The 26,505-nt window shown below is 45.2% G+C and overlaps 1 protein-coding gene across 3 annotated transcripts; it reads left to right on the forward strand.

Annotated features, from left to right (window-relative positions):
• On the forward strand, nucleotides 1-25,818 carry SLC2A2 (solute carrier family 2 member 2). Of its 3 annotated transcripts, none has more exons than XM_081190349.1 (11): nucleotides 1-21; nucleotides 11,680-11,775; nucleotides 12,641-12,816; nucleotides 14,580-14,704; nucleotides 15,959-16,074; nucleotides 17,274-17,436; nucleotides 19,792-19,982; nucleotides 20,252-20,356; nucleotides 22,651-22,752; nucleotides 23,823-24,026; nucleotides 25,510-25,818. In XM_081190349.1, the coding sequence occupies exons 1-11, from the start codon at nucleotides 16-18 to the stop codon at nucleotides 25,711-25,713; spliced, it is 1,488 nt and encodes a 495-aa protein (XP_081046475.1). In that variant the 5' UTR covers nucleotides 1-15; the 3' UTR covers nucleotides 25,714-25,818. The 3 variants fall into 3 exon arrangements, with proteins under 3 accessions (XP_081046475.1, XP_081046474.1, XP_081046476.1); XM_081190348.1 differs by lacking the exon at nucleotides 1-21 and adding an exon at nucleotides 3,784-3,953; XM_081190350.1 differs by lacking the exon at nucleotides 1-21 and adding an exon at nucleotides 8,313-8,404.
• The last annotated feature ends 687 nt before the right edge of the window (nucleotides 25,819-26,505 follow it).

Here is a 26,505-nt window from a genome sequence, read left to right on the forward strand (position 1 = left end):
CCGAAGGACGGACTAATGAAGGTAACACTGATTTCAAGATCGCGCAAGGGCTGGTAGCTCAGTGGTAGAGCATCTCAGCATCTCCAGGTGTGCCTACGAGATCCTTGCCTGGCACCCTAGAGAGCCTCTGTCAGTCAGTGTAGACAGGACTTAGCAACATGGACCAATGTTCTGACTCGGTATAAGATGGCTCCCTATGTCCCTATGATACTTCCCCAGACTTCGAAATGGGAATTCATGTCCCCCGTATCTGAATTAGCTAATGACACCTTTATTATGGAAGAAATGGCAAATAATGAAATGGGAAGAAGAGGGGAAAGGTGGTTTTTGTAACTGCAAGGGGAAATGTCAAGAATAGCAAGGAATCTCTTATTTTCGTCACTTAAGATTGAAAGCTACAAAACAGAGGAAATCACGCATTGTATCTTATTCTGAATCTCTCACGGATAAAACATGCTGTCAATAGATTTTACACAAAGGGCTGCTCTGGTGAATTTGATGCATATCAAGCATATTCTTTTCATGACAACTTTTTTTCATTCTGCGTTGCACGTTTCCTCTGTTTAGCAAATATGAAACGTGATGTTTGTTTGGTTGAGCCAGTGAACAACATTCTAAACACTTCTATTTTGTAGAGAAATAGTAAACTGTATCAGCCCTCTTGCTTCTTCAGTTGGATTTAATATGTTCCCTATCAATGAACAGCCTTCAGCCTAGATCCTAGAATTGTGTAGCGGAAGAGAGTCAATATTTTTTTTTATTCTTGTTATTACTATGACCCACCTTTCACCAACAGGTCCTATGGCGGGCCACAACAGTTTTAAAACTACAGAAGTTAAAACACATTACATTCGCAAGAATAGGGTGGACCCTGAAAACCTGAGAGACCCTGAGAGAGCCAATGTGGTGTAGTGGTTAAGAGCGGTGGACTCATAATCTGGGGAACCGGGTTCGCTTCCCTGCTCCTCCACATGCAGCTGCTGGGTGACCTTGGGCCAGTCACACTTCTTTGAAGTCTCTCAGCCCCACTCACCTCACAGAGTGTTTGTTGTGGGGGAGGAAGGGAAAGGAGAATGTTAGCCGCTTTGAGACTCCTTAGGGTAGTGATAAAGCGGGATATCAAATCCAAACTCCTCTTCTTCCTGAAAACACATCTTAGGTGCCGAAGGCCAGGATAAAGATTTCAGACAACAACCCCAAACCACGTGTGAGGCAGAGCTGGAGAACTTCCAGCCCTCGAGATGTTGTTGGACTACAACTCCCATCAGCCTTGCTCACTGGCTGTGCTGGCTGAGCCTGATAGGAGTTGTAGTCCTATGAAGTCTCGAACTATGACATGTTCCTCAGCTCTGTGTTACAGCTATAACTGGTTCCCTCAGACAGTTTTTGTTTTTACTTCAAAGTAGATGCCAGTCGCTCAGAACTTGACTGGGTGTCTTTTATGCTTGCCTCAATGTCTTATTTATTCATTTATTTACATTTACACCCCATGTTTCTGCAAAGGAGCTCAAGGTGGCAAACGCGGTCCTAACTTCCTCCCTGTTTTATCCTCACAACAGCCCTGTGAGGTAGGTTAGGCTGAGAGACTGTGACTGGCCCAAAATTACTCAGTGAGTTTCCTAGCTGAGCAGGGGTTTAGAACTCCTGTCTCCCAAGTCCTCTCCCAGAACGCTAACCACTATGCCACACTGGCTGTCAGTTTTCTCAATCTTAACCCCCTCCGAATTGATATTAGTCCCACAATGGGGGATATAATGGGTGGTATACAATTAAGTTGTACTTAAGGTAGACTGAAATTAATAGACCTAACTTGGTCAGTGCTCATTCCTTTTAATGGTTCCACTCTGAATAAAACTTAGTTGACTACAAACCAATATATTTCTTTCCTTGTGTGACTAATAGCAGCTTTTGTGGCTGGCTCTACAGCAGTGTTTACCAAGCTTTGGTCTCCAGCTGTTTTTGGACTACAAATCCCATCATCCCTAACTAGCAGGACCAGTGGTCAGGGATGATGGGAACTGTAGTCCAGCTGGAGACCTAAGTCTCTACTGCTCTACCAGGGAAATGGTACAGTGATGAAGCGATAAACACCCTCTATCCCAGAGCTGTTGCTTTGATCAACTCTTTATTGCGGTGGGGGGCATCCAGTCATGGCTCTCCTGCTTGGGAGAAGGGGGGGGACTTCCAGCCCATATGCTCAGTTAAACCCACCTGCCTGACACCTGACATTATGCACGCCTGACCTAAGTGGTGGAGCAGGTGATTGTTGGGTCTTCAAAGCACAGCACAGGACTGAGGATCAGCTGAGGTCAATGGCTTGTACTCAAAGGGCTTCCTCTCGCACTTTAGATACAACCTGCTTTCTCTGCAGAGAGGGAAATGCTCTACTTTTACGAGCATTTCCACCTGCACAGAAAAATCAATCAGCTGATTGTTTGTTACAGGGAAGCCCTTTGAAGGCACGTTTCCAGTGCCTTCAAAGCGTGCCTTCAAAGAAAATTGCCAAAACTTCAACAGTTATCGTGACCTAATGTTAACTTTAGCAGGTGTCAGTCAGCTGGTGCCGTCATGACATCAGGTGACTGATAGGTGGGGTGGCGCCACCCACCTGTCTGCTGGGTAGATGTGGGAGGTAACATATAGTTTGACTCTTGGGGCTGGTTCGCATGATAGGATTTTTCTGTTTTTACTATTTCCAAGATAAAAAGTTTTTTTTTTTTAAAAAAGCGCAAATTATCACATACAAACTTGAGCCAATAAAGATATCATGGGCAGTGATTCCCAAGCTTCTGGTGAGGTCACAAGTCTCAACTCAATCTTGAACAAGAGATGACCTGCCATGTAAGTTTAATTCAGAGTACAGCCATTGAAATTAATGAAATGAAGTTGGGAATCTTCATTAATTTCATTGGGTGTACTCTGAGTAAACTCAAGTTGAATCATACCCAAATTGTATTGTGCGTTTCTGCTCCGACTTGGTCATTCATAAGGATGCATAACTCCTGAGAGTCAGTGCGGGAGGTTGTCTACAGCAGTTTTCATCCTCTGTTGTCATGAAATGCACCTCAAGACATTGTGTGCGCGCGCACACACACACACACACACACACACACACACATGAAGGATTTCTGGGAAGAGATTTTTTGGGAGCAGGGGACATATTTTGTGTTCTCATTTTGTAATTTTATGCTATGAACCACCCTGTGATTGTTGGGTGGAGGGTGGTATACAAATTTAAAAAATAATAAGAAATGATGATGATGTTGTGATGTAGATGGTACCGCAGGATCTGGTGCTGCTCTTAATCTGGACCTCCCTGTGTACTTGTTTTGCAACCCAGTAATATCTGCCCCACTTGTTTCATTGTGAGGAAAAAGGCTACATCCATGCTAAGGCTACAGTCCTATGCAGACTTCTCTTGGAGTAAGCACCATTGAACACATTGTAGGTTACTTCCGAGTAAATGTGCATTCCGTTAACTGAATTTTATGAACTCACTGTTTTACTCTGGTTGGAACTGTATGTTTAGTGTTTGTTTTTAATGGAATTGTATATTGGTTCTTAAAATGAGGTGGCTTGAGAAAGTTATAGTCCTGAAAAGAGCTTAGAAATACCTGAGGGGTGGGGTTTTTTTTGGGGGGGGGGTACTTCTAGAAATCCAGAGCAGAAACCAAAAAATGGAGAATAAAATTCTTCACCCTGGAAAAAAACCAACCCATTATTATTATTATTATTATTATTATTATTATTATTATTATTATTTGAGGGCAATATGGGGCTGTTCCTGGTATGCAGGACAGTTGGAGATGGGTAACTGTTCCTTCGTCTTATGGAACCTTGGGAAGTATTATTTTGTGATGAAAGAGGCAGAGAATTCTCAGCTCTTACCAATCTGTAGTTGCGGTGATTCCGTTGGGAATCCTCCCAACAGTGGAAGGATGGCCGTTTCACAGGTATAAAACTTTAATTGATTTGTAGTATAGCTAGAACCTTCTCAATCTCATTTTTATCTCTTGTGATATGTGCTTTCTGGAAATGGATTTTTGCTGTGCTAACTAAAAGATATTCAAGCTCTCTCTCCCATCCTCTCAGGCCAAATTGTCTGCCTGAACGCTATTTGTGATGGCCAGTAGAGTTATGAGATTCTGCAGTAGCGGCTGGTGGGGTCGGTGGGCCAGCAGCCCTCACCTGGCCTCCTGACAGCGGAGTCGCTACAGCTTACCAGGAGGAAGATGAGGAGGGACAATGTGGTAGGAAGGCCAGGGTAGCCCAAATGCCCCAACAGGCACACCTGTCTGGGTCCACTGGTGCGTTTGCACCATGCCAATGTCCCCACCATCTTACCTCTCCCCGTCTTCATTCTGGTATGCAGCAGTGGCTCAGCTGTTGAGAGGTCAGGTTAGCTAGCAATGGAATAATATTCATAATAATAATAAGAAAGTGATAAAACATCAAACATTAAAAACTTTCCTAAACAGGGCTGCCTTCAGATGTCTTCTAAAAGTCAGATAGTTGTTTATTTCCTTGACAACTGATGGGAGGGCGTTCCACAAGGCGGGCACCACTACCAAGAAGGCCCTCTGCCTGGTTCCCTGTAACCTCACTTCCCACAATGAGGGAACCTCCAGAAGGCCCTTGGCGCTGGACCTCAGTGTACCGGCTGAATGATGGGGGTGGAGACACTCCTTCAGATATACAGGACCAAGGCCGTTTAGGGCTTTAAAGGTCAGCACCAACCCTTCGAATTGTGCTCGGAAACGTACTGGGAGCCAATGTAGGTCTTTCAAGACGGCCGCTCCCAGTCACCAGTCTAGCTGCCGCATTCTGGATTAGTTGTAGTTTCCAGGTCACCTTCAAAGGTAGCCCCACGTAGACTGCATTGCAGTAGTCCAAGTGGGAGATAACCAGAGCATGCACCACTCTGGCGAGACAGTCTGTGGGCAGGTAGGGTCTCAGCCTGCGTACCAGATGGAGTTGGTAGACAGCTGCCCTGGACACAGAATTGACCTGCACCTCCATGGACAGCTGTGAGTCCAAAATGACTCCCAGGCTGCGCACCTGGTCCTTCAGGGGCACAGTTACCCCATTCAGGACCAGGGAGTCCTCCACACCCAACCACCCCCTGTTCCCCAAAAACAGTACAGATTGTGTATACCCCCCCTTTAAAAGCTCCATGCAAACTTGGACACATAATCATATTGGGATTATGGAACTGGGAAACTGGACAGTAATTGTCACTATTGTGGGAAGAGACGCCATGATGTAAGATGGGGAGCCTGTAACCCTCCAGATGTCGTTGAATTACAGCTCCCCTCATCCATGACCACTGGCTCTGCTGGCTGAGGCTGATGGGAGTTGTCGTCTTGTAACATCTGGAGGGACGCAGCTTCCCCAGCTTTGTGTTGGAGCAGTGGCTAGATCTCCAGACATTTTTGTGGCTGTCCTGTGCTCAGAACTTGACTGGCTCAGTGAATAACAATGGGAGGTGGGGCCTTTTGTGCTTTCCTCAGCGTCCAATCTTAATCCCCTCTAAATTGCTATTAGTATCACGGGGAAAGGGGATAATATATTTTTTCCTCATGGAACTAATAGTCGCTTTGTGGAGGATTTGGACTGCGAAGGAGCGAGTTTCATAGTTTGACTACGCATTGTGTGAAGAAGTACGATCTTTTATCTGTCCCCAATCTTCCAACAGTCAGCTTCTTCGAATGTCCAAGAGTTCTAATGTTATGAGGGAGAGGGAGAGAGAGAGAATCTTTTGTTGTTCAATGTTTTGAAGCCTTCCTCTCCCCAACTCCAGCCAATCATCATTTTTCATTCCAGTTACGAAAACTGTCCTCAAACCCAGCCACCATACACAGAGTTTTAGAGAGGGCTGGTTTTCTTATTTTGAGTGTCTGGGCTGATGTGTCTACCTACATGACGGTGTATGTTGGGGACTGATGCGTAGTAGAACAGGAGGGCATCCGTGAGCTGTGGGGCATGTCAGCAAAAGGGAGGCAAAAAAGAAAATAAACGTTGACACAGATGCGAGCCAAAAATCTTGTTTACCTCCTTTTGTGCGGCTTCCCACGTGCTCTTCTTTTTACAGCCAGTTTTCCTTTCTCTCACTGGGCGAAGATGTCCAGATTCAGTTTCTACCCAATACCACACTTCCACATCAGATTGTGAATTTGGTTTTTCAGTCCTTGCAGAAAGTATTTCAGTGCAATTTACGCATTTTTGCGATGCAATTTCCTCCTAGCATAATACCCGTTTGCATGTTATTTAAATTCATATATGCACTTACATGCACATGTAACACTAGTATATGTATTTTTGTACACATTACTTGATTAGAAAGCTGCATTGCAAAATCAGGATAACTCTTTGGAAGGAGGGCTGTGTTTCAGTTTGCATTTTGTTTCAGAAAGGGTGTGTCAGATAAAATACAGTGGAACCTCGGAACTGAATGCCTTTGAACACAAACATTTCGGCTCCCAAACGATAGAAAACCAGAAGTGATTGTTCTGGTTTTCAAACAATTTTCGGAAGTCGAATGTCTGGCACGGCTTCCCCGGCTTCTGATTCGCTGCAGGACGTTCCTTCAGCCAATTGGAAGCCACGCCTTGGTTTTCAAACTGTTCCGGGAGTCAAACAGACTCCCGGAACAGATTAAACCAAGGTACAACTGTAACCCTTAAATGCAACTGAATCAGATTTCACTCCATGTTTAGATGTCATTAAAGGATAGCATTTTTGTTTTTGTTTTTGTCTTTCCATTTATTACTATTGCATTATGGCTGACTGTGGAAATTTCTGCCTCAAGGGCTAAAACAACTGATCTGGTTCTGGGTCCCATTACGGACATTGATTTGTGTGAGATGGGGTCACAAGTTGTACCTCTATCTCTGACAACAAAATGTCTTGGGCTAGTTTGGGGGTGGATCTACACACAGGGGAAAAACGCTATAAATAAGTTAGCAATTAGATCGTTACAAAAAAGGGGGGAGGACCCTATGGGAAATCATGTATAAAAATTTCCTGCCCTCTGGTGCCATCTGGTGTTACATGTTTATAGCGCATTCAAATTGTTGTTTCTTTACTAATGTAGCCTGAGTCCCTGGTGGTGTGGTTTGGTCATCCACAAGGACACATGCGTCATGGAGGGGGATCAGTGCAGGATGTTACCTCTGACAAGTTGGGCTGGCAGTCCTGGAACACTGCACCTGTGTGTTGTGGCGGGCAGGGGGCAAAGGTGTTTGATTTTGATTTGCAAAGTTCCTGTAAAGGTTTCTTAGCAGACGCTGGTTGGGGACAGATGTTGCCATTAATCTGGACCTGCCTGTGTACTTTGCTTCAGCACCCCAGTAATATCTGCTCAGCCTGTATCTTCATAAGTGAGCGGAAATCACTATACCCAGGCTAAGTGAACTGCCCTCTTCAGACTTGTCTGGGAGTAGCCCCGTTGAACACGGTGGGGATTACTTTTAGTAAATGTGCATAGTCTTGCGGTGAATTGAATTTTATGACCTGGTTTTTTTATTGTGATTGGAACTGTATGTTTTGCAGAGTTGCTGCGAGGCTTTCTGGGCAGAAGCTGGTTGGGGATGGGGACAATATTGCAGGGACTGGTGTTTCTTTTAATCTGGACCTCCCTATGTGCTTGTTTCTGCACCTCAATAAAATGTGCCCAACTTGCATCTTTGTGAGCAAAGATTACTATACCCACCCTAAGGCTACAGACGTTTCTGAGAATAAGCTCCATTGAGCACAACGGGGTTACGTCTGAGTAAATGTGCATGAGATTTGTTGGATTTTATGAACGGGTTGTTTTATCGTGATTGGAATTGTCTGTTTCAGCCTTTGTTTTTAATGGAATAGTATATTGGTTATTAAATTGCCACTTGTCCAGTTTTAATTTTAATTTGTTTGAATTAATTGTGGGATGTATCTTAATTTACTGGTCGCTTGTTTTTATGCATTGTCTTACTTGTATGATGTTCGCCGCTCTGAGCTCGGCTTTGGCCGGGGAGGGCGGGATGTAAATAAAATTTGTTGTTGTTAATTTGTCTTGGGAAGGCTATAGTTTTGAAAGGAGCTTTAAAAACACCCGGGTTCTTCTCCATTAATTTTTGAGGAAGGCACTTCTGGAGACCCAAGGAGGGAACCAAAATCAGGAGGAAACATTTCACACCAAAAAAATAAATAAAACCCCAAATCTCACTTGGAAATAAATGGATTAGGGGCTGTTCCTGGTAAACAGAGCAGAGGGAAGATGCATAGTTGTTCCCTCATGTCATGGAACCTTGGAGAGTATTGCTCTGTGATGCAGCAGGCAGAGAATTCTCAGCCCTTAACAGTCCGTAGTTGCCATGTTTCTGTTGGGAGGCCTCCCAACGGTCGAAGGATGGCCGTTTCACAGGTATAAAAAAAAATTATTGATTTGTAGTATAGTTAGGGCCTTCTCAAGCTAATCTCTTGTAATATATGCTTTCTGGAAATTGGTTTTTTTCCTGTGCTAAGTAAAATATATTCGACCTTTCTCTCTTCTCAGGCTGGATTGTGTGCCTGAACTCTGTCCATAATGGCCAGTACAGTTATGAGTTTCAGCGACACTCACCTGACCTCCTGAAAGCTGGGTCGCTCGCTGCTACTTACTGGGAGGGAGAAAAGGGGGAGATGATAATGTGAAGGCGGTGAAGGTCCTGTGTGAGTGTCTGGAGGCGGTTGGAGGATGGATGGCGGCTAACAGATTGAGGTTGAATCCTGACAAGACAGAAGTACCGTTTTGGGAGGACAGGGGGATGGGCTGGGGTGGAGGACTCCCTGGTCCCGAATGGGGTAACTGTGCCGCTGAAGGACCAGGTGTGCAGCCTGGGAGTCATTTTGGACTCACAGCTGTCCATGGAGGCGCAGGCCAATTCTGTGTCCAGGGCAGCTGTCTACCAGCTCCATCTGGTACACAGGCTGAGACCCTACCTGCCCGCGGACTGTCTCGCCAGAGTGGTGCGTGCTCTGGTTATCTCCCACTTGGACTACTGCAATGCGCTCTACATGGGGCTACCTTTGAAGGTGACCCAGAAACTACAACTAATCCAGAATGCGGCAGCTAGACTGGTGACTGGGAGCGGCCGTCTTGAAAGACCTACATTGGCTCCCAGTACGTTTCCGAGCACAATTCAAAGTGTTGGTATTGACCTTTAAAGCCCTAAATGGCCTCAGCCCAGTATACCTGAAGGAGCATCTCCACTCCCATCGTTTGACACTGGGGTCCAGCACCGAGGGCCTTCTGGCGGTTCCCTCACTGCGAGAAGTGAGGGTACAGGGAACCGGGCAGAGGGCCTTCTTGGCAGCGGCGCCCGCCCTGTGGAACACCCTCCCATCAGATGTCAAGGAAATAAACAACTATCTGCCTTTTAGAAGACATCTGAAGGCAGCCCTCTTTAGGGAAGTTTTTAATGTCTGATGTTTTATTGTATTTTTAATATTTTGTTAGAAGCCTCCCAGAGTGGCTGGGGAAACCCAGCCAGGTGGGCAGGGTATAAATAATAAATTGTTGTTGTTGTTGCGGGGTATAAATAATAAGTTGTTGTTGTTGTTGTTGTTCAGCAGGGAGGCCAGTGTGGTGTAAAAACATCAGCAGTAGTGCCAGATTGGCTCTGCTGGGGCATTTGTTCCATGCATGGGCAGCAAATGTTACAAAGTAGTGAGCAAATGTCAAGTTTTCCAACAGTCTACTTAGGATGCAAGAGTTCTGGAGATCTGAGAGCTTGTTCATTGTTTTGTGAAATGTTTCCAGGGTACGGGTTGCCACTACCCTTTTGGGTTCACATCCAGGCCCAAAATTAAACCACAGTTTCTCAGTTTGGATGAAAGGAGGTGAAACCCTGGCTATGACACGTGACAGAAGTAGGAAGGAAGAGGGAAGAAGGAGTAGCTCAAAGTCAGGGCCGGCCCAATATATTTTGGCACTTGAGGCCAAACTACAAAATGGCGCCCCCTCCCTGCCAGGGAAGAAGGTGTGAGTGAAGATTAACATCAGGAACAAGGGGGGGACACTAAAGATCTACATCAGGATCTGCCGCCCCTCTGGCTCCTGCTGCCTGAGGTGGATGGCTCACTTTGCCTCCTGGGTGGGCCGGTCCTCCTCAAAGTGGCATACATGGTTCTCCCCTGCCTCATTTACTGCCCACAACAGCCCTGTGAGGTAGGCTAGGCTTAGAGGCAGTGACTGGTTACCCAGTGAGTTTCATGGCCAAGTCTCTCAGGTCCTACTCCCAACAATCCAATGACTACATCACACTGGCTCTCCTATGAAGTCATAAGACTTGCCATTTCTCAGGCTCATTATATATGAAACGCCAAAAGAGCTGTCAAGTCCAGCTGTAGAATAAGTGCGGGTTATTGAGATTATATATGTGAGGTGGTTTGAACATTTTAAAAATGTGCTTTATAAATGTTCGGTGAAGGGATCATCTGTTTGTTCATTCCCTTTCATTTACAAATTGCATCCCATGAAACATATCAAAGCAAATTAGCTATGAAAGCATCAGCAACAGAAACATATATGAAAACAATTACATAACACAAACAGAATTTCAATTCCAATGCAGACTGGGATAGGAGAATCTTAATATTAATATTTAATATTAATACAGTGGTACCTCGGGTTAAGTACTTAATTTGTTCCGGAGGTCCGTACTTAACCTGAAACTGTTCTTAACCTGAAGCACCACTTTAGCTAATGGGGCCTCCTGCTGCCGCTGGCCGCTGCACCACCGGAGCACAATTTCTGTTCTCATCCTGAAGCAAAGTTCTTAACCTGAGGTACTATTTTTGGGTTAGCAGAGTCTGTAACCTGAAGCGTATGTAACCTGAAGCGTATGTAACCCGAGGTACCACTGTATTTACCTTTCAGCTAACAATTCTGGTGTGTCGATATACTGATATTCAGGTCATTTGTAGAGAAGTTAAACATAGTGGGGGGAGTGGCGCAGCCCTGCCATGGTCAGTAAATCTGCCCCACTATGAGGTGAACATAATCCTGGTTTTGCCCCCCACCCTAGCTATGCAGAGGAGCAGAATAACAGGGGTGCTCTTTCAGTGGGATACTGACTCAAAACCGTCACATTAGCATGCTGACAGCTGCTGCATCTGGTTTTATTAACCCACAATTTGGCATATTATTGCGGCCATGTGAATTTTCCCTTTAGCCAAACCACACATTTGGAACGGGAAGGAATTGCATCAGGTTTCACAGCAGTGAAAGGTCAATGTGATGCTCAGTTTGTAGCAAGCAGGAAACTCGGATTTGCTAACCACCACATATCATTAATGCCCATAGCATCATGGCAATGCTTAACCCTCGTGCTTGCCTTATTGTTGGAGATGTTGACTCCTGTCTGTTTTCAGGTGCTTTGTTCCAGGGCTGGGAAAACTGTGGTCCTCCAATCATTGTTAGACAACGGCCCCCATCATCCCTGACCACTGACTGTGCTGGCAAGAGGCTGATAGGAGTTGTAGTCCAATGCAGCGCCACAGGTCCCCCAGCTCTGCTTTCCTCGTACTGCCTTTTATGGTTTTGGGATTGACTAAAAATGAAAGGTTGGAATATAATGCATGCCAGATCTAGTCCTCAATCCAGAAACTTAAGGATAAAAAGTGACGCTGTGCCTTCGTTTGTTACCCCTTTCCTAGGATGTCACAGGGACCCTGTTTTTAGCCGTCTTCTCTGCAGTCCTTGGCTTTTTCCAATATGGGTACTGCATTGGAGTCATCAATGCTCCACAACAGGCGAGTAAATGTGCTTATTATTTTGTTTTGATTTGGTTTGCCATATTTGATCATTGGTCCTGTGTGTATCAGAGAGGCAGGACTGACTGCCGTTTCCTGGTGAGTCTACATTTGGTGCCAGCCAAATCCAGCTTTAACATCACATGAATAGCCCCTAGGATCCCAAAGGATCGATCTGTGCGCAGTGTAGGGCCAACGAAATTACTAATATACAGTATTTTTTGCTCTATAAGACGCACCAGACCACAAGACGCACCTAGTTTTTGGAGGAGGAAAACAAGAAAAAAAATATTCTGAATCTCAGAAGCCAGAACAGCAAGAGGGATCACTGCGCAGTGAAAGCAGCAATCCCTCTTGCTGTTCTGGCTTCTGGGATAGCAGTGCAGCCTGCATTCACTCCATAAGACGCACACACAATTCCCCTTACTTTTTAGGAGGGAAACAGTGAGTCTTATAGAGCAAAAAATACGGTACTTTGTCATTTATCTATTAATTAGATAAAGTTGGGGGGTATACAAAGATTAGTATCAAATGTCCAATATCTTTTTATCCAATATAAAAAGCTAATCTAAATAAAAACACAAGCCAAAAGGAAGAAGAAGATAAGAAGAAGAAAAGAAAGGAACGAAGGAAAAAGGAAAGACAAAAAAAATGAGAGAACTTCTGTCTTTGTCTGTCAGCTATATGTAGAAAGTTGTTCAAAACATCCACTCCAGACTAACATCCAACAATTCCACTTTGTGTAAACCAATATTTTCTTCAGTTCTTGAACCCAGACATTGTAAGCTCATTTTCTTTTTCATGCAAAAAGTCTATAAGAAGTTTTGGATGTTTAGTAAATATTGCACTTGTATCATCATTATAGATCATCATGCTCCACTACGGTAAAGTGCTGAATATTGCATCGTCTGGAAATGGGACAGATGACATCCTTAAAAACCCCACCGTCCTGATGCTCTGGTCCACCTCTGTTTCTGTATTTGCTGTGGGTGGGATGATTTCCTCCTTCACTGTTGGCTGGATTGGTGAAAAGATGCCAAGGTGAGAAATTCTGGTTTCACAAGCGGCCAGGAAAAAGGGGAAACAAAACTTACGCAACATGGGCTGTGGAGATGGTTCTCACTGGCATGTGAGGGAACATCATTGATACACAAATCAAAACCAAGTACTCATGCAGGCAGTGTTTTTTTTCAGCCGGAACTTTCCGGAACTCAGTTCTGGCACCTCTCAGGTGGGCGCCTTTGCCGTTCTAAGAGAACAAGGGAGGTGTTCATGGTGAGTTCTGGCACCTCTTTTTCTAGGAAAATAGCACTGTGTGCAGGCCTATGGTAATAAAACCCACAGGATCAATAAAATGCTTCTATTAAGAGCAGAATAACACAGAATTGTGTTCCACAGACTTACCTAGGGTGAAACAACACACTATGAGCAACATGGGAAGGGGGAATGGAATCCTGGTTTCAGGTTTTCATTCTCTCCCTCCATAATTTGAAGTAACATGTGTTCCTTGTAGTGATGTCTTATGTATATTTTATTTATTTACAGAATAATTAGCTATTTATCCGTTCACGTATTAGAAGTTTGTGTGCTGTATTCACTTCTGGGAGAAATCTCAAATGGTAAAAATAAAGTAATTCAAATTCAAATTTAGAAACCAGAGCCAAACAGACAAGACGGCCAAATCAACACCGAAACCAGCAAAAGATGGTCAGAAAGAAACAGGCAAATAGATGTGTCTGTAATGTCCAGTGGTATGCACTTAATTTCACACAAAGGAGCACAGGAAGTTGCCTTATTGCAGAGTCAGACTAATTGCTCCATCTAACTCAGTATTGTCTGCTCTGGCTGGCAGCTGCTCTCCAGGTTCCCTACCTGGAGATGGTGGGAATTGAGCCAAGGACACTTCTGAACGTAAAGTAGATGCTGAGAGGTTATTCCACAGGATAGGTGCAGCTGTTGAGAGGACACACTCCTCTGCAGTGAGTCCACGTGTACAGCCTGGCCTCCCCTGAAGATTGCAGTGACCTGGGACAACTTTTGGGGACATAGCTCGCCATCATAAAAATAAAGCAATATATGCATTGTGTCTTTCCTTCTACCTCCACCAGTGACAACCACCTGGCCAGAAATCTAGATCAGTGGCACAGCACAGCACATTTTAACACCATAGCATGGGGTTAATGCCCCAAGGGACGCGGGTGGCGCTGTGGGTTAAACCACAGAGCCTAGGACTTGCCGATCAGAAGGTTGGCGGTTCGAATCCCCATGAGCTACCATTGCTCGGTCCCTACTTCTGCCAACCTAGCAGTTCGAAAGCACATCAAAATGCAAGTAGATGAATAGGTACCACTCCAGCGGGAAGGTAAACGGCGTTTCCGTGCGCTGCTCTGGTTCGCCAGAGGCGGCTTAGTCATGCTGGCCACATGACCCAGAAGCTGTACGCCGGCTCCCTCGGCCAATAAAGCGAGATGAGCGCCACAACCCCAGAGTCGGTCACGGCTGGACCTAATAGTCAGGGGTCCCTTTACCTTTATGGGGTTAATGTCAGTACACTTTACAGAAGAAACGGGAGTTCTCAACATTAGAACGGCATGTTTCAATAGCACCCTACGTTCAGGGGTTAAAATGTCCAGTGTCCATATTGTCTCACAGTCAGGGCCTTTAGCTGACCTCTAGCTTTCGATCTGCTATGGAAGGACCTCACATTGTGTGGATACTCTCGAATCTCCAGTGGGCAAATGTGGCTGAACTTGGCTCTTTCTTTTGCACAAACGTTGACTCCTTGCTTCCCTTCCTCACTGCAGAGTTAGAGCGATGCTGCTGGTAAACATTTTCGCAATCTCTGGGAATCTCTTTTTGGCCATTGCGAAATTTGGCCCCTCCCACATTTTCATCATCATTGGAAGAGTACTGACTGGGCTGCATGGTGGTAAGTCAAGGCGGGATCCAAACAGGGGATTGCTTCTCTCTGAGTTAACCTGATGGTTTGCTGGCTGCTTGGAGTTGGGATCAGCATGCAAAGTGGCAGGAAATGCAGAATCAGAGGGAAGGATGAAGGGAAAGAAGCCCTGATCTTTTGGGAACACTGTCTCCGTCTGCTGTTGGCTCCACCAATTCATGTTATCTAAGCACTAATTTAATTCCTCAAGACAGTGTGCTGTGGGACCCTGGGGTGCCTTGAATGATGGTCAGGGTTGCCATGGGCAACACCGGCCTCTGTCTGTCTTTCCTTTCCTCCCTCTTCTGATGCCCTCTTGTGTCACTGCCTCCTGGAGGCGTGCACAGCTCACCAAGTGAATGGTGCCTCTGGGGCTGGCCAGGGGGTGGTTCCTAGGCCCCTGTGGGCCGTGTGAGGACGGACCTCTCTTTTGGGGCAGAGGGGGCAGCTCAAAGATCAGGGGCAGCAGCTGCGGCTGCCCAGAGGACTCCCAAGGAGAGGGGAGAAGAGAGGAGGCTGAGGGCACACTCCACAAGGGGGAGAGGCTGCCAGCTCTGCAGGCAAGGGGTGACATTACTGGGCTCCTGGGCCCCACAAGGGTGCCACAGAATGAAGGTAGTTGCTCAAGGGAGCCATTGACAACCTCTGCCTTAAGACCTTCTTAAGACAGCAGGGAAACTTATTCATCTGGTTAGTAAATTGGAATATTTGTTCCAAACATTCTAAAACGATATTTGAAATTTGTTTTTATAAACACTTTATTAGGTTAACTACAATAGCAATCTTGCGATGTTTAAAAGTTCTGGGGTTGTTTTTTACATTGTATATGGGTGTTCTTTCTTTCTTTCTTTCTTTCTTTCTTTCTTTCTTTCTTTCTTTCTTTCTTTCTTTCTTTCTCTCTCTCTCTCTCTCTCTCTCTCTCTCTCTCTCTCTCTCTCTCTCTCTCTCTCCCCACACACACACACATACAATTTTTCATGTCTTATTTTATTCGGTGCACTTACAATGATGTGTGTGTGTGTGTCACTTTTTATCTTTCAATAAAAGAATATATATTTTAAAAAGTTGGCATGATTTAGCCTTCCTCAACCTGGTGCCTTCTAGATATTTTGGGCAGCAGCTCCCGTCATCCCTTGACCATGAGCCTTGCTGGCTGGGCCTGATGCAAGTTGTAGTCTGGAGGATCTGGAGCGCACCAGCAGCAGGATGGATTAGATGGTTGATTCATCTCCATGTTTTGCCCAGGGCTCTCCTCCGGACTTGTTCCACTGTATGTTGGAGAGATTGCCCCTGTCGCTCTTCGAGGGGCTCTGGGATCAATGAACCAGCTTGCTGTCGTTATCGGCATCCTCATCAGCCAGGTGTGTACCAAACGAACAGAGGACAAATTGATCATGGAACAAATTTATGTTTGTGCAAGTCAAGTGCTAAATGGGACAGTCATAAGCCCCTTAATGAGATGGTGATGATGATGATGATGATTAAAATTTATATACTGCCCTATATCCATAGATCTCAGGGCAGTTCACAAAACATTGTTGAATTTGTAGATTTCATTCATAGTGTGGGGTCTCAGAGGACCCAACAATAGTTCTCAGGGTGGGTTCCCAACATAAAAACACAACATTAAAAAAACACAAAATACATAATAAGAACAAAAGCAAACTTTTCTCCATCTTTTAGTTCTTTGTTTTATCTGATGTTTCAGATCTGATCTAGCCCTTACCATTACGTGCAAGAGAATTCCTGGCTAGCACGATTTTAAAGCAAACCTGAAAGCACAAACAGCTGCCTATGTCACCAGGTCTTAGGGTTGGGCGGGTTATATTGGTTTTTCCAGACTCAGGGACGAAACCCTTCCCTGTTTGCAATGCTACTGAGATCACAGAAATTGCTGCCGGCTAGATCTGTGATAAGATGGTTCATACATTATCTTTCTCCACATGATTGCACGGCAGGACAGCATGGGAGCCCTTTGTATGGTGTGCAGAACTGACGCTTAATTTACAAAGCTCTGCCAAGGGCAAATCTGTATTGCTGAACCATTCCCATGATGCAGCAGGGTTTTCTAAGAGAGCCATTTTGCTCACAGGACAAAATAGGTGCCTAAGATTTAATACCAAGAAGGTTGTTGATTTGATTTTGTCCATGAGGGGGCGCTCTGGGGCTTGGTGGTCCAAAGTCCATTTGGGACATGCAGTGTTTTCCATTGTAATAATGACATCATCTCTGAAAAACAAAGTCTATCCCTTTAGAAAGAAATGCGCTGGGGCAAATGGCTACAAAGCTTCCAGTAATTTTTTTAGAAATCAAAAGAGACATATCTGCCCGACTGCCCCACCCTCTCTCTTGGGCATTCAAATCAGCACTGGGAACTGTGGGAGGGACTGGTGAGGTGCCTAGCAGTGATGTCACCAAGATTTCCATTTGAAGAATATCTCAAAACAATTCTAAGTAAATGACACATTCATCATAAGTAAGTATTGGACACAAATAACTCTTTTCTTTATTTCAAAAACGCAGCAACGAAAAACACTGGTCCATTTCCCCCCCCCCTTAGGTTCTTGGCCTGGATGTCTTGCTAGGAAATGATTCCACCTGGCCATTGCTCCTCGCTCTCTCTGGCATTGCTGCTGTGCTCCAGATCTTCTTGCTCTTTGGTTGCCCAGAGAGCCCCCGGTACTTGTACATTAAAGCTTCAAAACAAGAAGAAGCCAAAAAAAGTAAGGTTATCTCCAGGGGATACTTTTCTCTGCCAGTCTACATCAGTCCCCTGGTCCTCACGTCTCACTGGCACATTGTGATCCATTTCAGGGATGGGGTGGCGATGGCAATTTATTTCCCCTCTAAGATGGGGCCTGGCTTTGGTGAGAAAGGGAGGGAGAGCAAGCTGCTGTCTACTGAGTTTCCTCTAGCCCTACGTGGCAATGTTGGGCATCAGGGTTGCCAATTTGAATAAAATAGGGGGGGCAGATAAGCCTCGCCCCACATCATCAGTGACAAGATGTGGGGCGCACACACCATTTGAATGGCAATGCCCATCAACTCGGAGGGGTGGCCCCCTCAAATATTTTATTGGAGGGCAAAGGGACCTCAACCCCTAGGAGTTGACTCCTTTGTTGGGTATCAAATCTGAGACCTTCAACATGCCAAGCAGAAGTTCCACAGCTGAATTATGGTCCTTAACTTTCTGAGGCTTCACTCTCCTCTCAATAAGTCAGGGGCTGGATTAGAGAGCTGGGAGGAAACAGACAGCACTCTGGGAATTAATTGGGATGTGCAAAACATGGCTGGTGGGGTTGGGTAAGAGCAGCGGAAGAGTAACAGGAGGCAATAACATGTGAAATGCTATAGACTTCTTACAAGTTATGAACACAAAATATTATCTTCTGCAGGGTCCGACCATTTATTGACACCAGAGGTTTCCAGCATGGCCTTTAGATGATGACTCCCAACTTCCATCAACTCTAACCACTGGTTATGCTGGCTGGGTCTGATGGGAGTTGGACGCCATGTTGGCTACTCCTGGTATACACTGATGGGCAGAACTTCTATAGGATGTTGGGCTGAGGTTCTTCAGCCAATCCTTTAATGGAGATGCTACTAGGAGTAGCACCTTCTGTATTTAAGCAAGTACTGTTATCACTGCACTACAGCCCTGTCATTGAATTCTACTCAATATTGAGCCAGAGCAAAACTCCAATGTATAGTTAGCAGAGTAAAAACTTAAACACGTTGCAGGATTCCCAAAGCATAGACCAGAGGCAATTAATATTTCATCCAGCAGAGCTACTGCTACTGAAGGCAAATGAGCATAATGGTCATAAATCTGTCTGTAAGAGATCCAGTTGCAGCAGACTTAACTTGAACTTACAATAACTTATAATAAGTCTAAACCTTAACACTATGTACAGACCACCACACCAGAAGGAAAAGAGATAGAAGGAGAAAGTGAAACCCAGGCTCCTTCTGGCCTATTATTATAGTCAGCATGACTTTCACTGAAGAGATAACAGAACCAGTTTAAGCCAGCTGTACTCAGCTTCTCTGAAGGTATAACCCAAACATCATGAACCTTCTGCTTGCTTCTTTCACACAGAGAAGCTTCCAGAACCCTTGTGAATTAATTAGAGTAGGAAAGATCTCTACACATCAGAGCAGTACTTTCTGCACTAAGAAATGCAAACTGACAAACCCTTCCCTGCTTTCTGTAATTACGAAGGTGCAAAACGTCATTTATTCCAGACTTGTCAATATCCCCATGTTGACATTTCTATGTTTCTATGGATTAAATGGGGAAGAGACAGCTGAGGCATTGAAGGCCTTCTCTTGAAGACAGGGATGCAGTAGAAGCTGGCTCATTAGGGGCACTGCTGCCCTCAGTCTGCACTCAGCCAGCCTTCTATCTTACATCCAGAGGGTGGCATGGGCTGCCAGCTTCCTCCCCCTTAGTGTCTCAGTGCTGCCACTGCAGAATTCAGTAGGGGGGAGCATGGGGGAGAGAACCAGAATTGGCTGGCTCCAGTGTGGTGTGGTTAAGAGTGGTAGACTCGTAATCTGGTGAACCAGGTTTGATTCCCCGCTCCTCCACATGCAGCTGCTGGATGACCTTGGGCTAGCCACACTTTTCTGAAGTCTCTCAGCCCCACTCACCTCTCAGAGTGTTTGTTGTGGGGGAGGAAGGGAAAGGAGAATGTCAGCCGCTTTGAGACTCCTTAGGGTAGTGATAAAGCAGGATATCAAATCCAAACTCTTCTTCTTGTTGTTCAGTCATTGGTTCTGGCTCCATCTATACATAAGACGCTTTGCTTTCAACCCTACCACTCCCAACGGGTATCAGCCCCAACTGCCGCAAACAGCTGCAAAGTCTGCATAGTCCTCACCTTTAGAACCTATTGAATATTTGTTACAAATAGGCTCATGGAACGTCACATGTTTTCTCAGATAATTTCCCAGAAGGGTGGCCGTGTTGGTCTGTTGTGGACAACACTTCTCTCCTGCAGCACCATACTGGTAATTTTACTTCCACGGGCCATTTCTTGTCAAAGATGGAACCCACAATCCCTTTCCTTCCCTAGGCTTGCAACGGCTGAGAGGAGAAAACTACTCCCCTGACAAAGAGCTTGAGGAGATGGAGAAAGAGAAGGAAGAAGCCTCCAAAGAGAAGCCTGTCTCCATTTGGCAGCTCATCACCTCCCCTCTCTACAGGCAGCCATTCCTGGTGGCCATCGGGGTCCATATCGCCCAGCAGTTTTCGGGAATTAATGCTGTGAGTTCACCTAGTGATGGATCCTGGCAACTAAAGATATTTAAGCAGCTAATCAAACAGCGCTGTAGCTTTGATGCAAGTTTGTGAGAGATCTTGCTCTTGGTCTCAATAGATTGTCAATATGCATTATTGTAGATACAGCAGAAAACTAATTTGTGCCGCTGACACACTGGAACGCTAGGGAAATGCTTTCCGTGTTGATTTGTCTAGCGCAGTGAGAGGAGAGCCATTGGTGCCTCTAAACCGTTTTCTCCTTTCTGCTTTGTTAGATTTTCTACTACTCCACCGATATTTTTAACACTGCCCGCATCAGCCAGCCTGTTTATGCGACCATAGGCGTGGGATTTGTGAACACCGTCTTCACTGTTGTCGCCGTAAGTCTTGCCCAGCCGTAATTACTGAATTACCTGTGTGGTTCTTTTTCAAATAGTTACATGAGGGGTAATACCGTATTCTGTCACTAGGTGGGGTTGTAGTGCACAACTGGCACCATTTTGTCAGTGCAACAGTGGTGTGCTGCTTTTTGCCTAACAAAAATGAAACTCTTATTGGCTTTTAAAAATAAATAAATGTAGTGCACAGTGTTGGGAGGGTGAGGGTCTCAGCTCAGACCTAGAACGTTGGCAAATATCTAGGAAGGCCTAGATTTGAGAGCATGCAAGGAATGTTTGGGAGGAAGCACTTCCTCAGTATATGAAGATGGGACATTGTCCAGCTGGCCTTAGCTGCCTTAGTCAGACCATCCTTCCCTCTGGCTCCATATTACACTGACTGGCAGGAGTTCTCCATACCTAGAATGAAATCAAACCTAGAATGTTCTGCATGCAAAGTGTTTGAAGCTAGTTAGGCAGGACAATGACTGCAATCCTGAGCACTTACACAACCTTTGCTGAAATCAGTAGGCATTGCGTCTGCGTTAACCTGGTTAGGATGGGGCAATAATAATAACCAAACTGATGGAAAGTATAAAAACAAAACTATTCTGTTCAGTTAGTTGGGCAGAGGTCGATTAATCTATGGTGCCGGTGGCAATTTTTTTTAAAAAATATTTATTAAAATTTTCAAAATGTTACAAAAAGAGAAACAGAGAAAATAGCAACGAAAGAAAATACAAAGAATCCCCTTCCCACCATGTAAAAAAGAAGAAAGAAGAAAATTCCAAATAAAAAAAACAAAAAAGTGACAAAATTGCAAAAATCCCAAACTTTAAAAAAGAAAAAAAACATTTAAAAACAAGTTCATTATTTTCAGACCCTTAACTGTCTTTTGCCGATGGCAAAAAAAATTTAAATCCTGTCTTTCATTTGACGTCTGTGATAGATGTCCTGCACGGCTTCCCTCTCCGCTTGTGTTTGCTCTTTTCTTCTTTTGACCGTGAGACTTTAAATATTACCTGACATTTATCAAAAAGTCAACAGCAGGCGATCCAGATCAACAGGCCTGCTAGACATAATAACCACTTGCTTGGACCTTGTCCACCAAAGTAGCAGAAAGAGCAATCCAAACAAAGTGTACTGGGGCGCCAGGCCAGTTGGAGGGCTAGAAAAGGGATATGCGTACAGATATACCATCCCATGTTGTCAGAAAGGGATGCAGCTCAGTGGCAGAGCAATTGCAGAAGGTCCTAAATTCAATCCCCAGCTTCTTCAGGTAGGGCTGGGAATGATCCCTGCCTGAAACCGTAGACTAGAGATGCAGGAGGAATTCATTTCAGGTTGCATTTGGGCGAACCTATGTAATTCACACTTTCTGAAACAATACGCAGCCATCCTTTGAAATCAGCATTTCTCTTAGGGTGGATCTACACACAGAGGAAAAAAAACCAACACTATAAATAAGTGAGAGATTAAATCATTATAACAACAACAACAAAAACAAAAACACTATGGAAAATTGCTTAGAATTTTTTTGCTCTTTGGCACCATCTGGTGTTGCATGTTTATAATGCATTCAAAACGCTGTTTCTTGACTAATGTAGCCGAGTTCTTAGTTTAGTAGTGCTGTTCTTCAGACAAGTAATTTGTACAAAAATGCACGTACCAGGGCAAAATGTTTGTAGAAATGCCTATATTACTTAAAATGTTAACATGCATAATATTTGCATACAAAAATGTGTATATTGGGATAAATTTGAGGAATCAAAATCAACAGTCGGCCACCTTTACCCTGGGCAGCTGTTGGCAGTCACTGTATAAAATAAGGTGCTAGATCAGGTTCAGGGGAACTTTGACCCTCCAGGTGTTCTTGAAGTCATAAGCCGTGCTAGTTGGTTCCCCACACCCAAGCTATATGGACCAATGGTCAGACTTCGGTATACATCACCTTCCCATAATTCCTACGCGTGCTCCCCAATCCTGCAACTGGTCATATCTTTAGGATGAGAGCAATCACGGGAGACTTACGGGTGCCTCTAGGCAGGAGTTAAATATACCAAGCGGGTCATTCAGATGAAACTCTGCTCAAACCCCCTTAAGATGCACCAGCACCACCGATGTGATTGGATAAGGGGAAAGGGTTCTTTCCACCGGTGACTGGTTGTCCACCTGCAAATTCAGGTTTTGTTTGGGGACAGTGTGGATACAGGCCTGCGAGGAGCTGAGTCTGGTTGCCAATTTAAAGTCAAAACGATGATGGGCTAACTGAACTTTTGCCGTTCTACACCCAACAGGTTTTCCTGGTGGAGAAAGCAGGGAGGCGTTCGCTCTTCATAGCTGGCCTCGCTGGCATGATGGTGTGCGCAACCACCATGACTATTGGGCTTGTCCTGCAGGTAAGGCTCCCCTTTGCGAGGGTCCTCAGAGGGGATTTATGCCACTGCCAGCTGAGTTTGAACATCCAATAGCACAGGTGTGGGAAGCCTTTGGGCCTACGGATGTTGCTCAACTACAACTGCCATAATCCCTGGCCATTGGCCACACATTGGCCTCACGCTTGCAATAAATCACACCTGTGGTCCACTTTCAATTGTTGTTTGAGGGGGTAATACCGTTTTCTGCCAGTTGGTGGAGCCATCGTTGCATTTGCACTTCTTGGTGTTTGAGGCTTTAGACATTCTCTAGGTGGGGGAAAAGCAAACAGTAAGAATATTAGCCAAAGGTAGGTGTCGGGACTGAGGCCCACAGTGAGGCTTCACCATGTCCTGAGGACTATACCTACTGTATTTTGGTTGTCTGTCCCTCCATTAATGTCAGGGGACGCCTTACTAGAAAAATTAACCAATAAACTGAAACTGACATGGGGACAAATAGAAGAAGATGCCTTCATCCCGGTATGGCTCCCCTTTATCACATACACAGCCTAACAAGACAATGACAAAAATTCACCAACAGCATACAAATCAATATGGCTAACCTGATCCAAAACACCCGCACACCCCACTCACACATGAAAACAAAGACCACCACAGCCAACCACAAATGAACAGCCACACCCTAGGCCAACCCCAACCTCTCTCACCACCAAAGGAACAGCAGAGAACCTGCACAAGCGACGCTGACACCAAACCCCACATATATTAAGTAAAATAGAAACATTGCCACCCGACCCCACCCCCACCCATCTTTCCCCCCTCCACCTCTTCCCCCCTTTTCTTCCTAATGCCTCAACAAATGAAACTGATTTGTAAAAAATGTTACATGGAAAAAAAATACGAGAGAGAGACATTGCACATACTTTTGTAAACCAAGAAAATCTTTAATAAAAATACATTTTTTTAAAAAAATAATAATGTCAGGGGACTTGTCTACTGAGAGCAACTAAAGACAGATGCATTAAGACAGACGCTCAGGGAATGTATCTTCTAATGCTGTTAACACGGTTCTGCTTTGCTTTGCTTTTTAGCCCAAAATCGAATGGATGAGCTACATCAGCCTGGTTTCCGTCTTCCTCTTTGTCAGTTTCTTTGAGATCGGGCCAGGACCAATTCCCTGGTTTATTGTGGCCGAGCTATTCAGCCAAGGCCCCCGCCCTGCTGCCGTCGCAATGGCCGGCTTCAGCAACTGGTTCACCAACTTCTGCATCGGAATGTTCTTCCCATATGTCGCTGTAAGGAAACTGCGTTGTGATGGAGACAGCCGAACAAGATTTTTCTTTCTTTTCTTTTCTTTTTTTAAAAGGGGGGGGGTCCATACATTTAGAATTCAAAGTAGGGAACAGAACAGGCTACCAATCTAGAGTGACAAATGAGAGGGGTTGGGAATAAATTTCCAGGCTTTGCAGCAATGTCCCATGGATCCCTTCTGCACTGATGCTGCAAGGGCACACAGAGAATGGCCAATATGTTGACAAAAATGTCATAGGTTAATAAAGAGGGGTGCCATGACCAATGCTAGCGGATGACAAGGCTCAGGCCAGTACCTGGCTTGGGGACCCATCACTGTTCCACTGTCTTCCCCGTGTCTTCAGGAAGACCTGGACAGATCAGACAAAGTATGAACTATTTCTGGCCCAGCTGGACACTGTGTGGTGGGCAACTGGCAGCCCATGAGCTAGATATGGCCCGAGGGGGCCTCCCAATCAGCCCCCAGTGCCCTCTCCTTGCTTTGGCCCCTATGTAGGTTTAAGCTAGAAAAAGACCACCATAAGAGGCTTCCTCCCCCAGTCTAAATGTCTTCAGGCTCCCAGGTCCCCACAGAAGCCCCAAGCCAGCCCTGAAGAGAGTTACACTGCTTGCTTGCTTGCCATGCACTCGCTTGTTCAGCATGCAGGCGTTGCTCCTCATCATTCTCAGATAGAGGCGCTGGCTCAAGTAGATTTTGCCCATCCTAACTGGGTGAACTCAAGAGATCACTTAACTTGGGTTCGTCTCCCAAGCTCCCTTCATGGTTCAAGCCTGGCAAAACTGGAGGGTTTTCATCCCTGTTGTTCAATTCTCGCTTGCAAAGGAAGTACAGGGTCCTAGGATGATAAGTGTTTCCAGTACAGGCGACGAGGGTATATATAACCTTCCATCTATGGTGTAAAAAGTTATTATGAAAAGCCTCCCTCACAAGGTTGTAGTGAGTATAAAAGGAGGAAATGAATAACGTGTGCCGACCTGGGAGGAAAGACAGAATATAAACATGATCAGCAGCTGTGGAAGGAAATAAACGTAGCTGATCTGAGTGGGGTTTGAAACCAACTCCAGAGAGCTTCTGATTCCAGCAGAGTTTGCACTTAGCAGTGCTGATCACAGCCAAATGCAAAGTCCACATTGGGCAGGGATTTTGCACCAGTTGGGAGTGCCCACGTGAAGCCAATCCGGTGGGGCTTGCATTCGGTGCCTAATTTGAAAGGGGCCAAACCCAAGAAGCCCTCGTAAAAGAACAACTGGGAGTGCTTTTAAGGCATTCAGTTGTTCCTTTACAGATGCATCCTTACCTACCCTGCATCTGATGTCATGTATGACGTCCATTGTGGGACAAGTCTTAGAGAAATACATATTCTGCAATTGAAGAAAGGCAGGTTGTTTTGGCTGATCAACGTTGCTGGCAATGTGGGTGAGAGAATGCTACTAACTGGTCTTCTCTTTCTCTCTTGCCCGTCACAGAACATCTGCGGACCATATGTGTTTCTGATCTTTGCTGGCCTGCTCGTCCTCTTCATTGTGTTCGTTTATTACAAAGTGCCAGAAACCAAAGGCAAGTCCTTTGAGGAAATTGCAGAAGAGTTCCGCCGCCGAGGCAAAGGCGGGGGCCAAGGGCCCAGAACAGCCACCGAAATGGAGCGTCTGGGAGGCACCTCCGAGGCATAGTGCCTATCCCTGCAAGAAGGAAGAATGGAAAGAACATGCTGCCGGGATACATTCTGGAGGAAGCATTTATTTAAAACGTAAAAAAAAAATGGGAAGTGATCTTGATAGGTTGAGTCTGTTCTGTGGCTTTGGCTGGATGTCTTTTGCAGAGCTGTGTCTGTTTCTCCCACTACCTTAGGAGTTTGTCTAATGCAGAGTTGCAAAGTCCAAAAGCTATTGTGCCAAAGAGGCGGAGGAGGGATCTGTGCCCCAGTCAATTTGTTATGTGGTTGGTGCTGGGTTGCCCCGGAGAACCAGAATGTAAAGGTGGTGGAGGAACTCAATTCGTTTCTCACGTAAAAGCGAATTTTCCCAATTCACACTTTGCAAAACAAAGTGCAATCTGAAACTCAAAATTCACTCGTCACCAAATTTTGCAATGCAGTTCTTCAGCAGAGTAACGTGTACCAAAAATGCATCTAACTAGGGTAAAATGTGTGTAGAGATGTAAATATTGGTGAAATTTACACTGAAAATGCATGGCTTGGCAGGGGGAATTGCTTTGCAAAAATGTGGGATTAGGCAAAACGGCATACAAACATAATTAGGAGAAATTTGCATGAAAACGCTGGTGAATTTTCGGGACCTTTTCCTTTTGTTAAACGCAAACTGGTGTGGAAATGTGGAGAACTGAATTGAGGACTGGAAACATGAAAAACTGAAATGGACAGATTTGCCCATCCCTTGCAGAGAGGTGGTGAGGCAGCACAGAACATGCAACAGGTGTGCTTCTGTGTGGCCATTCATTCTCAG

The sequence above is a fragment of the Podarcis bocagei genome (assembly GCF_964188305.1).
Source record: "Podarcis bocagei genome assembly, chromosome: 4".
In the NCBI taxonomy this organism is placed as follows: domain Eukaryota; kingdom Metazoa; phylum Chordata; class Lepidosauria; order Squamata; family Lacertidae; genus Podarcis; species Podarcis bocagei.